The 16,723-nt window shown below is 52.3% G+C and overlaps 4 protein-coding genes across 7 annotated transcripts; 2 read left to right on the plus strand and 2 right to left on the minus strand.

The window, feature by feature from the left end:
* The first annotated feature begins 226 nt into the window (after positions 1–226).
* Positions 227–993, plus strand: LOC4812041 (protein OPI10 homolog). Its single transcript, XM_001352726.4, has 2 exons — positions 227–648; positions 714–993. The coding sequence occupies exons 1-2, from the start codon at positions 259–261 to the stop codon at positions 906–908; spliced, it is 585 nt and encodes a 194-aa protein (XP_001352762.2). The 5' UTR covers positions 227–258; the 3' UTR covers positions 909–993.
* On the minus strand, positions 970–14,447 carry LOC4812389 (2-oxoglutarate dehydrogenase, mitochondrial). Of its 3 annotated transcripts, none has more exons than XM_001352725.4 (9): positions 13,986–14,444; positions 13,545–13,923; positions 13,411–13,483; positions 13,029–13,339; positions 12,144–12,958; positions 11,926–12,080; positions 10,959–11,853; positions 10,732–10,886; positions 970–1,423 (listed from the first exon to the last, which is right to left on the minus strand). In XM_001352725.4, exons 1-9 carry the CDS (start codon positions 14,250–14,252, stop codon positions 1,078–1,080), a joined length of 3,396 nt encoding a protein of 1,131 aa, XP_001352761.3. In that variant the 5' UTR covers positions 14,253–14,444; the 3' UTR covers positions 970–1,077. The 3 variants fall into 3 exon arrangements, with proteins under 3 accessions (XP_001352761.3, XP_015043828.1, XP_033241143.1); XM_033385252.1 differs by lacking the exon at positions 970–1,423 and adding an exon at positions 10,140–10,628 and having other exon boundaries at positions 13,986–14,447; XM_015188342.2 differs by lacking the exons at positions 13,411–13,483; positions 13,986–14,444 and having other exon boundaries at positions 13,545–13,652.
* LOC6900116 (platelet binding protein GspB) lies at positions 2,287–7,995 on the plus strand. Its single transcript, XM_033385248.1, has one exon. The coding sequence runs from the start codon at positions 2,407–2,409 to the stop codon at positions 7,552–7,554; it is 5,148 nt and encodes a 1,715-aa protein (XP_033241139.1). The 5' UTR covers positions 2,287–2,406; the 3' UTR covers positions 7,555–7,995.
* LOC26533942 (uncharacterized) lies at positions 14,304–16,151 on the minus strand. Of its 2 annotated transcripts, none has more exons than XM_015188340.2 (3): positions 15,853–16,151; positions 15,615–15,789; positions 14,304–15,520 (listed from the first exon to the last, which is right to left on the minus strand). In XM_015188340.2, exons 1-3 carry the CDS (start codon positions 16,063–16,065, stop codon positions 14,481–14,483), a joined length of 1,428 nt encoding a protein of 475 aa, XP_015043826.2. In that variant the 5' UTR covers positions 16,066–16,151; the 3' UTR covers positions 14,304–14,480. The 2 variants fall into 2 exon arrangements, with proteins under 2 accessions (XP_015043826.2, XP_015043827.2); XM_015188341.2 differs by having other exon boundaries at positions 14,304–15,508; positions 15,853–16,146.
* Positions 16,152–16,723: the final 572 nt, after the last annotated feature.

The raw sequence follows: 16,723 nt of genomic DNA on the forward strand, positions 1-16,723 counted from the left end.
TAGGCAGTTTTGTTCCGGCTGTTCCCTCTTTCTATCGTGATTGCCAATAAAAATATATATAGTTTTTGTTTAACTAAAACTTCGGGTCCCTGCCACAATAACGACGCTTTCTTCCAGGCTACTCATTTTACACACCGCTAAAAAGGCACCTGACATTACGCGACTCAACATAATTTTCATCTGGAACCAGCTCATTTCAAGCGCTGCACACAAGCGGCTTGTGGTGCATTCTCGAAAATTCCGCCCGGTTGAAGGAAAATGTTTGCTTTGATAATCACAGGACGCCTGCCACAGACAGATTTTGTGCCCGTGGCTGAGAACAAGTTGCTCATAAATGTGCCGGACATCGAGTCTGTTAATTACATAGTCGTCTTCTTGACGGGCACCACTCCGCTACCTATAGGCACCTCGGCGGCCATATATTTCAGTTGGCCAGACGCGTGTGCGGCTCCCACCTGGCAGTACTTGGGCCACATAGGCAACAACAAACCCTCGGCGATATTCAAGATAGCCCAGCTGAAGAAGGGCCACGAGCTGGGGACGCAGGCGAACGGCATGGTCTTCGGCACCCAGGAGATCTCACACATAGCGCAGATCGGCATCAGCATAGAGCCGGAGCTGGCGGTGGCGCAGCAAACTCCTGCAGTGGTAAGCACCACTGATTGAATTGTGAATGTAAGCTCCATAACTAACCTACGGATCTACCGTTGCAGTCCAACGCCAACGATAATAAGCACTTCGGCCAGCGCATGGTGGAGAACTTCTTCAATTACGTCTCCAGCTATTGTGTCTCCCCACAAGACATCCCGCCTGCCGCGACCGAGTCCTTTGTGCCTTTCTACGTGGTGAAAAACTGGTACGCAAACTTTCAACGTCGAATGGATCAGAACCCCAACTTCTTGAAATAATAACAGCACACCCAAGTACCGCTAAGTGCCCTCCACCCTCTTATTTTATAGATATTGCAAATAAATTTGTATATATATTCTTTCAGTATTTTGATAATACATAGAAAAAAAAAATGGTTTTAAATTTGTATTATACCAAAAAGTTTGTGCAAGCCCCAACAGCAGAGATTCACTTCTTCTTTGGGTCCTTGGGCTTTCCGTCTGGCTTGCCGGCTGCACCCTTCGGCGGAGCATCCTTCGATGGTGCACCCTTACCCGGTTTCGGCACTTTTCCGTGTTTTAAGGAGTGCTCCGATCTCTTTGTGGCAGCATCCAACTCGGCTTTTCCCGCTTTGGTGGCAGCCTTAGCCTTCGCCTGCTGATCCTTGACTATGCGCTCGATGCGCTGCTTGTTCGCTTCGGTCATCTCGCCAAAGAGGGCGGTCATGAATGCCTTGTACTCTGTTTTGAACTGCACTTTGTTGCCCGTGGCCGGAGCGGAGTTGGGCTTGCGTCCAATATAGGATATGCAGCGGCTGCGGATGGGCGATTAAAGAGTTCATTACAAGGCGCCCATTACATATGTCTCAAGTTGTGTGCTCTCTACTGTCTCTCTCCATCTCTACTCTCTCTTTCTAATGCATGCTTCGCTCGGCCTCTGCCGTCTCCCTCTAAGCTGTGTTTCGCTCGCCCCACAGCAACCGGCACACAATTTGGCAAATGTCGCAGAGCGGACGCGACACCCGAATATTCCTCCTACCCAGCGTGCCTGCTATGTAGTCTATAGGGAGGTAGGTCTATTTAAACAATAGCATTGGCGCTGGGCGACGCGAGCTGATTTTTATTCGTCCTCTTCAGCGTCTAGCCCGTTCGGTTCGTGCTGGTCTTTTTTGTGGCCTGCAAAAAAGCAAGCCATTTGGCAAGCCGACACATTTATTTAGTCTATGTATATAATCGCCTGGCATATGGTACATACATATGTATGTATATATGTATAGCCGAATACCGTGGGCAAGTATATAATGAAGAGACACGCGCGCCACCTCTCTTGACCATTGTTATATTGTTCTTACACGATTTATAAACATTGTCCCATACCCTGCAGTGTACCGTGGGGGGGATATATTTTGAATTATGGTCAGCATCGAGAATTGGAGTTCTGTGTTTCCTGCCTTCCGGCAGGAATTCCCTTCTCAATACAAAATCTTTTGGATGTGTATTGTACAGCATCTATGCTTCGATTAAGAGGAATATCCCATACGCGCAGTTTGTTGTCCGATCTGATCATTGATTTGGCGATTGCCAGCGTCGGGCAATGCAAAGCAGCCACAAAAAATAGGAATCTGAATCGGATTCGAATTCGGCTGCTCTATGTGCTGTTGAAAGATTGCATTGCGACAGTTTCGCTTGCAACGTGTTGAGTGCAGTGCAGTGCATCGATTTGAGTTGACCGCGTTGCACGAGACCGCGCCACGTGGAAAATAGGTCAACAGGACAGGGCATCGCATCCCAGCCAGCAATGTCACCGATCAGCGGCCTTGGGGCCGGGAAACCGCCATCCGCCATGGCAGTGGCAGCTGCTACTAATAATTCTCCGAGGCTCGGTGATGGCATCATAAATCAAAAGACTGAGTCATCCATGCTGCCAATGGGGCCGCCGCCGGAAGTGCCAAGCGCTGGCCTGCAGTTTCCGCTGTGCCGATGGGTCACGCGTTCGCGGTTCCCACCGAATCAGTCAGAGCAGCGCCGTCAGTGTCAGTGCCACCAAAATGCCAAAAAGAACACGCCACCAAGAGGAATATACAAACAATATGTGCACCCAGCAGACGCTCAAAAGTTTCCCATGCAAAGAAATGTTTACCAGGTGAAACGGCGCTGCTTTCCCTTGCGTCTCTCCCGGGGAGCGGCTGCTCCCAGCCTTTCCGTTTCGGAGGAATTCAAGAGATTTCCCATCCGATCTCAGGTGCCTGACGCCTCGATCACTCTCACCTTTCCCGAACTGGGCCAAATACCGAAGAGGAATGACAGTTCTGCAATTCGGCAAGCAGCCATGACCACAACCACAGCGATGACTCGACGGGGGCAGATGCGGGTGCCACCCGCGGCGAAGGCGCCCCAAGAATTTCCCATAATTAAAAAACGATTTGTTAGCTTTCCCAATCATCATCGAACGATGGTCAATGGCCAGGGCGACGGCGGGGGGCATGGAGATCCAAGCGGTGGGATAAAGATGCTGTCGTGGCCAACGGATGTGGTGCCCACACCACCACCAACAACAACAATGACGCAGATGAGCCGCGACACAATCCCCAAAATAGACACGGATCCGCAGTGGACAGGCGGAGAAGGTGCTGCCGCTGCCGCCTCCGCTGCCGCCGCCGCTGCTGTCTCCGTGAACGCCACAAATGATGATGATGATGATGTACATAAGGTGTTTGATAATGAACTCGAACCTCATGGGCGTCGGCCGGGGGAGACAGCAGCAGCAGCAACATTAAACTTGAACGTGCCCGATGCCGATGCCGAAGGTGTTGGCGAGCAGAAGGAAATCGAGCATCAACAGGCGGAAAATTTTAATGACGCCTTCGGCCAGCGACACGACCACAACGACAGCGACGGCGACGGCGACGGCGACTACGCCATGGATGTGGATGTGCCCAAAAATAAACACGAAATATGCGAGCAAAGCAAATTAGAGAAGGTCTTTGGGGAGGCGGAGGCGGAGATGGAGCATGGGCGGGCCGAAGATCATAATGAGCTAAATATGACTAAAGAGGGGAGCAACAATTTAGCACATGAAGAGCAGCAGCCACCACAGCAGAGGCAGAGGCAGAGGCAGCAGTCAATATGTTTAGCCGGGGAGCAAACAATAGATGGGAATGGGCATGAGGCGACGGCTGCCTCCACCAGCGCCAGCAGCCACAGCAACCACCAGCGGCAGCAGCAGCAGCAGCGGCTGCGGCGGCAGCTGCCCGTCGATCTCTCAGACGCGCGCGAAACGTCGCCAAAGCAAGTGGACGATCCGAATCAGATCCGAATTCCGACTCATATTCGTCTAATCGACGGCGCCAGCAGTCACGTTCAATCGGAGCACGGATCATTGGGCAGTCGCAGTCGCAGTCCCAGTGCCGGGCCAGAGACAGTAACGCGTCCAAATATAGAACTACTGAAGAGTTCCGTTCGCGCTTTCCTCGCAGAGGGTGCCGTCGCCAGCCGCACCGCAGCGCCACCGCAGCTCGACTTTGAGCTGATTGATCTGCTGACCGACGCAATCGAGTTCCTGTGCGAACCCACCACAACGGGCAACCTTTGGAGCGCAGCTGAGCCACAGGCAGAGGCAGAGGCAGAGATAGAGACAGAGGCAGAGCCAGAAGCGGGAGTGGGAGTGGAGCAGAGTGCGGACATGACTGTGAGCAAAGTGAGCGAGGATCGGGACAGTGAAACAATCGTCGTTGCCGACGTTTATCTCGACCAAGTCGATCAGCCCACCGAGGTGGATGACAACAACAACAACAGCAGCGGTAGCAACAACAGCAGCGGTAGCCCTGTCAATGCCAGCAGCGAGATGAAGTACGAACTGAAGACTGCATCCACTGCAACACTGCCAAGCAGACGTCTCCCCACCACCGTCCTGAGCAGCACCCCCCTGAGCAGCACTCCAATACCAGGAGTTCCTACACTGGCAGCCCCGCCCACAAGTCGCTTCCATCAGCCGACCAGTCGTCTACGCAATGCGGATGCAGTGCCTGCCCCCATCACACCCCTCCTGCTGGGTGAACAGCTGAAGCGCAGCTCCGCCAGCCGCGACGACATCTCCATAGACCCCGAGTCAGTGCTGCCAGAGCGGACGCGTCTGCGTCGACAGCGGCGCATGCGCTCGCAGGACTCGGTGGAGGAGAAGCCCGAGGATGTCATCGAGCGGCTGAACAAGCTCAAGGCCCGCATATCGGGAGCGCTCAGTGAGGTCAAGGGCGTTCTCAAGCAGTACAGCACCGAGAGCGAGGCGGAGGCCGCCGGCGAGAAGTGGCTGGGGCCACCAGCGTCACCGTCACCCAAACCAGCAGCTGAGAGCGATAGTGGAGCAGCAGGAACAGCAGCAGGTACTCCTCCGGTGACATTCCGTTTTGTGAGCAAGGTGCGACGTCGCAGCTACTTTGACGAGGCAGAGGAGGAGAAGGAGAAGCAGCAGGAGCAGGAAAAGGAAGCCACTAAAGAAGACGTCAGGGAGAATCATGAACCGAAACCTGCCAGAGATCTCAAAGAGCAAAAGGATGAGCCAAAAACCGCCGAAAGCCAAGAAAATTCAACGGAGATCAAGTCAACAAAAACTGAGGAACCTGCAACCAAACCCCAAGATGAAGGCCTGAAAGCTTCAGCTGCCTCTTCGGAGCCACCGCCGGTCAATGGAGAGCCATCCAAGGCGAAAGTGCCAGAGAAGAGCAAAGCCCAGGCCAAAATGGACTTCCTGGCCAAAGTGCAAAGTGAACTGAGGGCAAAGTCCGTGAAAGAACCTAAGCAATCTCCCAGAGCGTCCGCCACCCCAGAGGAGACCCCGACACCAGCGGAACCCGCACAAAAACCAACAGAAGAGCCAACGCCAACCGCAATCGCACTGCCAAATGAGTCAGCCACGCAGCCAGCGGCCAATTTGGATGCGCCAGCGAGCGTCAAGACCGTCAAGACCGTCAAAAGGAAAGTCGTGGTAAAGGCAAAGGTGAATCCCCGACGCGCCTCAATTGCAGCGGTGGAGCCATCCAAGATCAAGATCGAGCCGGCAGTCGAGCAGATCGATGCACTCATCGCACAAAGGCGACCCTCCGACTCGGAGGCGATTGTCAAGCGCAAGAAGAAGCAGAAATTAATGAGCAGCATTGCAGCAGCAGCAGCAGCGCCATTAACTTCCGGCAATCAGAAGGAGGCGGCAACGGGCACGGCGGACTCTATAGCCGAGGAGACAGCGGTCAAGCCAGAACCCCTGGCTATAGCAAAAAGTGAACAATTGGCGACGGCAGAGGTCAATGCGGTGGCAGCTAAAAGCGAAACGAAATCGGCTGCCAAAAGCCGCCAAGGAGATGAAGCGGCGACGAGACCAGCGACAAGTGCCACTGCAACAGAAGCAGAAGCTGCAAAGGCCCAGCCAAAACGATTGCAGATCGATGAGGCTGCTGCCCCTGCGATTGCCAATCAAGCGCCAGCCAGCGGACGAGGCAGACGCGCAAGCCTGAAACTAGCGGAGTTGGTAGGCGAGACGGTGCTGGTGGTGCCGGCATCAAGTGCATCCGCAGCCACATCCACAGCCACATCCACAGCCACATCCACAGCCACATCCCCGCCCACGAGCAGCCCAGACCCAGCAGCGACAGTGCCTGCAATTATCAGCTCATTAAGCGAGTCCAAAGAACCCATTAATCAGTCGGCAGTTGTACCGGAGATTGCCATTCCTTTCGAGACGCAGGTGGAAGCAACGCCCCAACAGGTGGCCATCGCTGCTGACATTGAAGGCGCCGCCAGTGCCGCCAGTGCCGCCTCCGTCGTCGACCAGTCAGCGCCACAAATAGCAGCGACATTGAGCGAAGTGCCGCACGAAGAGTCATCGTTACAGCAACAACCAGAGCCGCAGCTGCAGCCACAGCAGAGCCAATCCGGGGAAGCTACAAAAGACAACGCACAGGCGCATACTGGCAACAGTCTTGCCACCATGCCGGAGCTGAAAGTACTTGCGGGCCCGGTGCAGCCCGTGAAGATCGAGACCGTCGAGCAGCCGCACGATGGGGACAAGGACAAGTCGGATCACCTGTCCGTCATCAAGAAGAAGTCTGCGCCGCACCTCAAGAAGCTGGTGCGCAAGAATTCCATAGACAAAGCGCGGGAGAAGGACAAGGAGGAGCCCCAGGACACCAGAAAGCTGAGCAACATACTCCGCGACAAGAACAAGATCAGCGAGCTCTCCTCGAGAATCAACAAGCTAACGCCACCCAAGAAGCAGGTCAAGCAGGGCCAACTCGAGCCGGCGCCTGTCGCCCTGCCGGAACAGGAAAATGTGAAGGCCGAAGGAGAAGCTCCAAGCGGGGAGATCGACCAAATCGAACCCGAGCCAGAGCCGGAGCCGGAGCCGGAGCCAGAGCTTGAGGCAGAGCCGCCCACTCCCCCGCCAAAGAAGCCGCGCAAGATCAAAAAGAAGGTGATCATCAAGCGGCAGAAGCGACGCCTCTCCATCAGCGACACATTCTTCATCCAGCCGGAGCCGGAGGAGCCCAAGGAGCCCGAGATCGAGACCATCGAGAAGGCCATCGCCTATGTGACCGACGACGAGGACGACAAGCAGCAGCCGGACCAGGAGCAGGAGCAGGAGCCAGTGCCGGCCAAGCCCCTGAAGTCCTGCCTGCACGTGCGCGAATACAAGATCGGGGATCTGGTGCTCTACGCGGAGCGCTTTCGCAAGACGCAAGTGCGCTGGAAGCGCGGACGAGTCCTCGACAGGATTACGGGCATCTCGTACAAACTGGAGATCGAGGGCAAGGAGGTGGCCGCCCACGTCAGCTACATCAAGAAGTACACGGGCCGCAAGGTGCGGTTCGGCAACAAGGAGTACCTGGAGATTGACTACGAGCAGGTGGCCGAGGAGGAGCGACGGGCGGCCAGCTACAGCATATGGAATATGGTGTAGAGTGAGTGTCCTACTGTGTGTCCCTGTGTCCCAGTGTCCCTGTGTCCCAGTGACCCAGTGTCCGCCCCCCATCGTCTCGTCTTGCCTTTGAGTAGAATTAAAAAATTGTTTTCATTCAAGGAAGGATTTTTTAAGGATCTCAACTCGACATTCAATTATGTTATAGTCTTTCGTCTCTAGCTAGTCGTATGTGTAATCTTCCTGTAAATAGATTAGCGTTAGTTAACCTAAAGATAGTCGCAGCCACGAGTAGTAGAAGGCCAAAATTTGAGTGTAAATTATTCCAGGATCAGTTGATGGAGCCACCAACTGGAGTTCTAGTCGATTTCGATGTTTCCTTTCGTTTAACGCTTTGGAGAGTCTACATTTTAAGTACTTATGTGTAATTATAAACAAACAAACCAATTTAATGTTAAATAAAGCCGAAAAATATTTCAGAAATGCGCGTTGCAAACTATTTACATCATCCCCTGGCTATCTCCATCATCATCATCATCATCATCATCCATAATAATACAAAAACAACAACAACAACACAACTATTTCCAAATCCAATTACTCATAAAAATTTTATGAATCTGTTTATTTGAAATGGTTCCCATTTTGGCGATTGATGCTTCCCCTGGCCCTCGCAAATATCCATCCCCCACTGTTGCTGTTTTTCCGACTATTTATAGATCTCGATTAGAGGAAATATCGCGATGAATGAAAAAAGAAAACAGAACCCCGAAGGCGCTACCAAATATTTGTTCGTTCCCCCGGTCCACCAGGGATGGGGGGCAATAAATTCCATAAACATATGTATGTATCTCAGTTCGCAAAAGAAATAAACACTGACACATACTAGGGGCCTTGCCCACCCACTCTATGGGCGTCCACTTCGAATGTATCCCCCGAATATCCCTCGGAAAGATCTCAAAGATGCGTGCCATTAATAAAACTTTGGCGGGATTTTACTGTGCATTGGCCTGCATCCCCACTGGCATCCCCATTCGCATCCCCAAAAAGGGAAATCAGATGGGAAAGCGCTAAGCATTCTGCCTCAAGATCTCGGACATTTCTCATAATTGATTGTCAAGGCGTTTGGCGCTTTCGGAATTTCTCGCTTTTCGATTTGCGACAGAGAAATCTCTCATAATTATTGCCTGGCTTTTGTACAAGAGATTTTAATTTACGTTGACAAAAACAACAAAGAAATTCACAAAACATGCAAATGCCAGCCAGCCATAAACACACATAAATAGTACATATATGTACATTCATATACATAGATATGTAAGTGTAGGGAGGAGGGTGAGGGTATGCCTCATACGAGTAGTATATAATAGATATAGACCTGCAAATATGCTACATTCCTGAGGCCTTTCGCAGTGTGCGCCCCAGCACGATTTTTCATTCAATTTTTCGATTCGGGCTGGCAACCCAAGTACGAGTAGTACTTATATATATACGATACAAACATACTACTCGGACTCGTATTTTGAGCGATAGATAGCTGGGATGGGTTGGGAGGAAAACATTCTCATGAAAGCCTCAAAAACATCCGAGACATCAAAGATTTCAAGTGCAGAGAAAAGTACTTTTGCTCGGAAAGATACATATTTAAACATAAAATCATATGGATACAAGTAGTACATATATCCACATGTTTATTTTATTCGGGGAGGCAGTATTGTTTTCCATAAATCAGAGCAGAAATCTAGCGAGCCATTTGCGCTATTAGGAGACCAGGACCAGGACCAGTGTCGGAATCGGAATGGGAATGGGAATCGGAATCCGACTAGAATTTGACTACTTATGTATATGTCGGCACATTAAGTTTTATGTGGATTGTGCGAGCAGAGCACCTCACTGGGAGATCTCGGAGATCTCGCATAAGAAATGCCAATCGTTAATTCAACAGACAACGCCAGCAGCCACTACACCACGGTATGTATCTATCTATCTCTGGCCAGGGGCAGTGGACGTGCTTTAGTATCAAACGCCGCCGTCGACAAAAACTGTGCCAAGTTCCTTGCGCTAGTTTTATACAATGCGAAATCCAACATCGACATCGGCTGTCCGCGATTTGTTCAAAGTGCAAATCTGGCAGCAAGGCCGGACGGACGTACGGACGTACGGACGGACGGATCGACCGGGCCAATTACTAACAACGCAAAAAGCAAATTGAAACATATTATTGGAGCCTTCGCATGGCGGGCGTGCTGCACAATTAATTGTATCAGAGAGACAGCCCCCAGCCCCCCCCCAATCCCGTGCCCCAGCCTCGACCCTGTTGTGGGGGCGATCTGTGAACTCTAGCGAGGTCAACCCCTCATTCACTCTCTATCTTTCTGGCGAACCTCAATATATTCTCCCAAGTTTACAAGATCAGGTCGCACACCTATAAATCTTTAGGGCAGAACGAACAACCTTCAAGAATCTGCTTGGCACACGATTTGTTCAAAGAAAACAAAAAAAAACAAAAGAGAAAATCCGCTTTCGAGTGTCGACGATAAAGGTACCCTCTGCAGGCGGAACTAAGAAGGCTTTTACGGGGTATAGATACGGTTCTTACCGAGGCAGATATTTCTCCGATGTTAATGTTGTAATTAAATTTAATAGCATGCCTTATAGACCGATAGAGACGGAAGGACATGGCTGATCTATGTAGAATATAAGTATATAAATACACATAAATGGTACGTGTATTCGGTGTGCCCCCTATAGGATATTTACCCAAACAGAAGCAGAGAAACAATTGACTGAAAACCATCAAATTGTTGGTGTTGGCATGCGCCAGTGCCAGCGCCAGCGCCAGCGCTAGCGTTAGAGCAGTGCTACCAAGGGTTCGAAAGCGGCACAGATGGCGTCACACTGCGACGGTGCGTCGCCATCTTGAAAGTGTCAACTGAACCGATCCGATCGGATCGGATCGGATCCGAACTGTGGATCTGTGGATCTCTGGTTGGCGTCCCTCTCTGGCGTGCGAGAGGGAAATCGATTGACACTTTGAAGGCGCGTCAACGATAATCGCACCTGAATTTAAATCACCAGTCGGTGGGGCAGCAGTAGCCCAAGGCCTGACATTGCACCTTGCCATTTCGAGAGAGAGAGAGAGAGCGAGAGAGATATTTCTATGTGTCGCAGGGTCTGTGTTCTATGCTGTTCTTTCAATCAGACCCTCTCCAGACTCACGTTTCATTTTCCTTTTTGATCAGGGCCGTGTCGAAACGTGGCTGTATGTAGGACCAGCACCCCTGGTTCTTGTGCTCCTCCTGAACCCAAATCAGCTCCGCTGACTTGTACAGTTCGATCTCCTTCATGATCAGATCGTACGGGAAGGGGCAGATCTAAGTAAAGGGGAGACGGAGACACCACTGTATCCGAGGAAATGCACTAGAGATGATCTGGATCTAGGGTACCTGTTCGATTCGAACGAGAGCCACCGTTTCGTCTTGCTCGTGGTCCTCGCGCTCCTTGAAAAGGTCGTAGTAGACCTTGCCAGTGCAGAAGACCAGCTTGGTGACGCAGTCGGCCTTCTCGGCCGTCTTGCTGTCGGGGATGATGCGCTTGAACTCGCTGCACTCGTTGAAGTCGCGGAACGGACTGCGGGCGAGTGGATGGCGGAGCAAGGACTTCGGCGAGAAGTTGATGAGGGGCTTGCGGAAGCCCATGGCCACCTGGCGGCGCAGGGCGTGGAAGATGTTGGCCGGCGTGGAGATATTGGTCACTATCCAGTTGATATCCATCAGCTGGCGGGCCACAAAGTCACAGTCGCAGGTGTCCGGAAAGACGTCGGGATCGTCGTCGCTCATCTGCAGGAAGCGCTCGATGCGGCCAGAGGAGTGCTCTGGGCCCATGCCCTCCAGGCTGTGCGGCAGCAGCATCACCAGTCCGGACTGCCGCACCCACTTGGTCTCCCCGCTGGCGATGAACGTGTCAATGATGCACTGGGCGGTGTTGCAGAAGTCCCCGAACTGCCCCTCCCAGATCACCACCGAGTTGGGGTTGGCCATGGAGTAGCCATGCTCGAAGCCCAGGACCGCGCACTCCGATAGGGAGCTGTTGGACACCGAGTACTCCGCCTGGTCGGGGTACAGGTGCTCTATGGAGTTGTAGCGCACCTTGTCGCGGGTCTGGTGGTGCAACACATGGTGTCGATGCGAGAACGTGCCTCGCTCCACATCTTGCCCAGAGAGACGCACGTGTATACCGTCCTTTACCAGCGTGCCGAAGGCAAACGCCTCCCCCAGCGACCAGTCGGCCAGCTTGGACTCGACCAGCTTTCTCCTCAGCGCCAGAATACGCAGGATACCCCTGGAAGAGATCGCGATGAGTGGTTCCAGAAGGATGGACTTTGGGCAGGGCAGGACTGGCAGGGTGACTTACTTGTGGACCTCGAACTTGTGCTCCTTGGGTGGCGGACTCGAGTAGACCTCGCCAATGTTCTTGAGGGTGTCCAGGCTGACGCCCGTGGGGCACATTTTCAGTCTGTCGCGGCCCTGGAAGAAGGCCGTCCAGGGAGAGTCGATCCAGGAGGAGTACTGCAATGGCAAAGAGCTGTTAGGCGGAATATTCCGACCGGAGGAGGAGACGGCCCATCAAACCTTCATGGTCGACAGCTTCGTGGACTCCTGCCACGCATCCTCGCAGATCTTGTCGTACTTCTCTATCATGGCCTTGTAGTCGGCCGCCGTTATCACACCCTCCTTGATCAGCTTCTCCGAATAGAGGGTCATGCAGGTCTTGAGCTTCCTGATGCGCTGGTACATCAGCGGCTGGGTGAACATGGGCTCGTCGGCCTCATTATGGCCGTTGCGACGGTACCCGACAATATCAATGACCACGTCCTTGTGGAATTTGGCCCGATAGTCGGTGCTGACGCGGGCACAATGGATGCACGCCTCGGGATCATCGGAGTTGACGTGGAAGATGGGGGCGTTCACCACACGGGCCACGTCCGTGCAGTAGCGGGAGGAGCGCGAGAAGCGCGGATCCGTGGTGAAGCCCACCTGGTTGTTGCTCACGACGTGTATGGTGCCGTGGGTGGTGTAGTTGGGCAGGTCCGACAAGTGCAAGGACTCGTAGACAACGCCCTGCCCGCAGAAAGAGGCGTCGCCGTGAATGATTATGGGCAGCACCTTGCAGCCCGTGGTATCCCCGCGCTGGTACATCTCGGCCCGGGCCTTGCCAAGCACCACCGGATTCACGTACTCCAAGTGCGACGGATTGGCCACCACCGTGATGCGCACGTTCTTGTTGGTCACACGGTTCAAGCGCTCCATGTACAGGCCCAGATGGTACTTGACGTCGCCCGAGCCCGAGTCGGTTGCCTTCAGGCCATGGAACTGTCCCAGGATATCGGATATGGGCTTGCGGCAAATGTTGGCCAGCACATTCAGTCGCCCCCGATGCGCCATTCCTGCGAAAGAGCGCCACCAGGACGCGTCAGGAGCAGAGTTAAGGGGAACAGAGTCGAGTAAAAGACTAACCTATCATTACTGACTCGACGCCGAGAGTGGTGGAGCGATCGATTATCTCCTTGAGGATGGGTATCATGATGTCGCACCCCTCGAGACCGAAACGCTTCTCCGAAGTGAACTTCTTGGCCAGAAAGTTCTCAAAGCCGGTAGACCGCGTCAGGCGCTCCAGTATGAGTCGCTTCTCGTCGGGCCTGAACTCGATGGCGCCAGGCTTCTCGAAGCGCTCTCGTATCCAGTTGGTCTTGTTCAGCGACGTGATCTGCATGTACTCCACACCGATGTGGCCGCAGTAAATGCGCTCCAAGCGGTCCAGAATCTCTCTATGGGGGAAGGAAAGGAGACCAGTTGAAATGAGAGTGGAGTGGCTGGAGCTGCTGAAGGGGAAGCCTACTTGAGTGGCAGGAACTGCTCGTTGCCGCCAATCAGCGTGGACGATGGCAGCTTGAAAGCGGCGTTGAGATCGTCTGCAAAGAAGGACGGCTTCGAGGTTAGGGGCTGCAAGGGGATCTGCGTCGTCTCACTTACTGAACACATAAGAATAGTGCTGGCGGAGCACGGCTTCGGTGGCATTCCGCTTGGTGCCGTCCACAGAGGTGGTGCCGAGGGGCTGGACAATGCCCAGCGGATCGAGATCGGCGGCCAAGTGACCGCGCGTCTGATAGGCCCGTATGATCGCCTGCACCGTCATATGGTCATCGATGTTCTTCCAGTCCATGGCTGGGGCAGCCGCCGCGGCAGAAGTGGTCGGATTCGTTGTGGATATATCCCGGGTCGAGAGCGCCGATCGAGATTTGACTCTCGCCGACGACGACTCCATCGGAGGACGCCTATGCTTCCGCTTGCTCGTTTCGGAGGGTTTCGTTGACACGAGGCGCGGCTTGCCGCTGAAGAAGGCATCCCACGACTGAAAAGGAACAGTCCATTCAGTGGGACCATCGCCCATCCGTCTGTTCAGAGCCCACTTACCGGGTCCACGGACTTGGGATTGGCCTTCCATTTGCTGTACAGCTCCTCAATGTAGATGGCATTAGTTCCGTTGAGCAAGCTGTCCGAATCCTTGCTCTTGGCGGGGGCCTTCGGGGCATTGCAACTGCTGTCGGTCTTCAGCTGTCGATGGCTCAGCTTCAGCTGACTGACGGGGCAGCTAGGTCTCAGCCATTTCCGGTCCAGAGGAACATGCACCCTGAATGGAAATCTCAACAGCATCGTATTCCTGAGCCTCCACTGATTCATGGTCTCGGGCGAAAATTATCCGAGCTCCACAATTTTGAAAGAATTTTTGAATTTTGAAACACAATCTTGTTTATTTGCTGGAGTTCTAAACTAACTGTTCATATTTGATGACAAGAGCTAGGACTGAGGTTCCTGAGTTCGAATTTCCTCGGCTCGCAGGCTACTCCTCTGGATTGGTTCTAGCATCGGCACCGGCATCGGTCATTGACAGCTGCCTCCCTCGCTTTCTCAGAACTTATTCGGATTAAAAGTACTACGGTCAGGGCTTGGCCTGGTCGACAAAGGACGCAGGATCGGTTCATTGGTCTTTTCTCGCCTCGGACTGTCCTCCGGCGACTTGTCTTCAGGGTCTCGTCTCTTTTCGGACCTATTTTTGTGGCCAAAGTTTGATCTTTTTGAAAATTGTCGGTACTTAACGGCGGGGCCAGGCTTGTCTGCGCGTTTCTGGCCACGTGACTTCTTCTCCGAGGATTTCGATCCCGGCTTATCTGCCGCTTTATACACGATTTTCTGTATTCTCATTGAAGCCCCTAAATTCGTGTGATTGGGGGGAGCCTTTCTGTTCAATCGAGTGCCGTATTTTTTTGCCTTTTGTTTTCCGCCCGGCAGGGGACTTTTCTCCTTGGCACAGTCTTGGGTTGTTTGTTGCAATGACCTGCGGTCTGTTATGGGCCTGAAATAGTCCACTGAGCCACTGGAGCCCACTTTGTACAGATAAATCGGTTTATTTTCGGAGGACTTTGAGAGAGTCTTCTCCGTTCCGGCCTCCTTTTTGTCGTCGGAAACTTGCATCTTAAATATGTTGAGCCTTCTCTTCGTGTTTTTCGGTGCATCTTCCAGTTTCTGTGTCTTTAACATTTTCGTCTTCTTATTGGGCAGCGTCTTGGGCAGCCTCTGCGACCTTTGCATTATTTTCTTGGCCCTGTCGGCCTTTGCCTTGACATTTTTCGATATTTTGCCCAGAAGTTCTCGCGTTGGGGACTTTGGTGTTGTGGTATCATTGTCCTTATTGGAGCTGGACTCCAAGAAGGGACTCAGAACAGTTGTGCCTATTAAAATATCACCCTGAGGGTCGATTGTATCAATCAATGACGTGGGCGTGGCCGTGGTCGTGGGCCCATCTCCATCCAACTTCGCCTGAGGCCTTGGCACTTCAATGGAGAGCGGGGCCTTGGTCTTTTCCAGCTTAAGGAAAAGATCTACATAGTCCATGGGCATAGATGAGCCGACTGAATCCTTTTCAGTCATGAGTGAGCCTACAGGATTGTCTGAATTAGAACCAATTGGCTCAGTTGATGAAGGATATTGTGCAATGGGAATCGGGGCTGCCAAGTGTTTTATAAGAATAAGCATGATACGCACTTTCTCGACCAGTTTTTTCCTTTTCCAGATCCTTGATTGCCCCCGGGCTTGGAGTAGTGTCAGGTTCCAGTGGGACGGGGTCCTCAGAGTTCAGCTGGGCCGGGTCTTCAGTGTTGCCCTGGACCTGGTCCTCAGAGTTGCCCTTGACCATTTCACGAAAGTATTTCTGCCACGACTGATGGGGGGGTTATCAAGGGTTAGGTGAGAGAGAGGTTTGTATCTTGTCGGCAACACTTACCACATGAATGGAGGATTCGTCCTCCAGCCATTTTGAGAACAAATGCTCCACGTATTTGGCATTGGTGGCACCGATATCAGCCGTCACACTTGCATCTCTTTGGCCGGCCTTCGATTTACCATCCTCGTCGCCTCTCCGCCCGCTGCCACCCTTCGTGCTGAACCGCTGAAATCTTTGGAAGTTGGCCAAGAACCGAAAGCCGCTGAGCGCCATTTTTAAATTTTAAATCAAACTGTAAATTTCGATATACAAGGCCTAAAGAAGAATTTAGATTGATTATAAAATCAGTGAATAGAAATATTTGACTTTATGTAGTGCTGACCAAACGGAACGGATGATTTCCTTGGACAAAGCCATCATCGGAAATGATATTCTTTGGTTTTTACTTCGAGTTCTTTGATAGAAATTGTAGTTTACCTTTTCAGTAGTATAGAAAGATTTGGCAAACGACTGGAATCCGCCTTTCTTCCTGTAGCTCAGGTTCATAGGCTTTCCCATCGATGGGAATAGTCGGGCATCTGTAGCAAATTCAACCGCTAAAAGTACCCTCCGGGAACGCCAGATCAACGATCGACAATCCGTATTTACCCAAAATTATCAACTCCGAGCAAATCCAAACACACGAGCGAACTTTTCCTTGCCCTCTACAGCCCCCTGTTCATTCTTTGATACAAAAAAGGGCAATTATTATTGTAAAATTATCAGCAAAGCTGCCCACAGACAAATGTTTCTGACCGAGGCCAACAAGGAAAGGATAGGACAACGACCTCATCAGCATAAGGATACAGCCAAGCCGATGTGATCAACACATGTATATGTACATATATGTAAGTATGTATGTATGTACATCCGCCTACGCAGAGCGAATAAA

This window comes from Drosophila pseudoobscura, chromosome X (assembly GCF_009870125.1).
Source record: "Drosophila pseudoobscura strain MV-25-SWS-2005 chromosome X, UCI_Dpse_MV25, whole genome shotgun sequence".
Lineage (NCBI taxonomy): Eukaryota > Metazoa > Arthropoda > Insecta > Diptera > Drosophilidae > Drosophila > Drosophila pseudoobscura.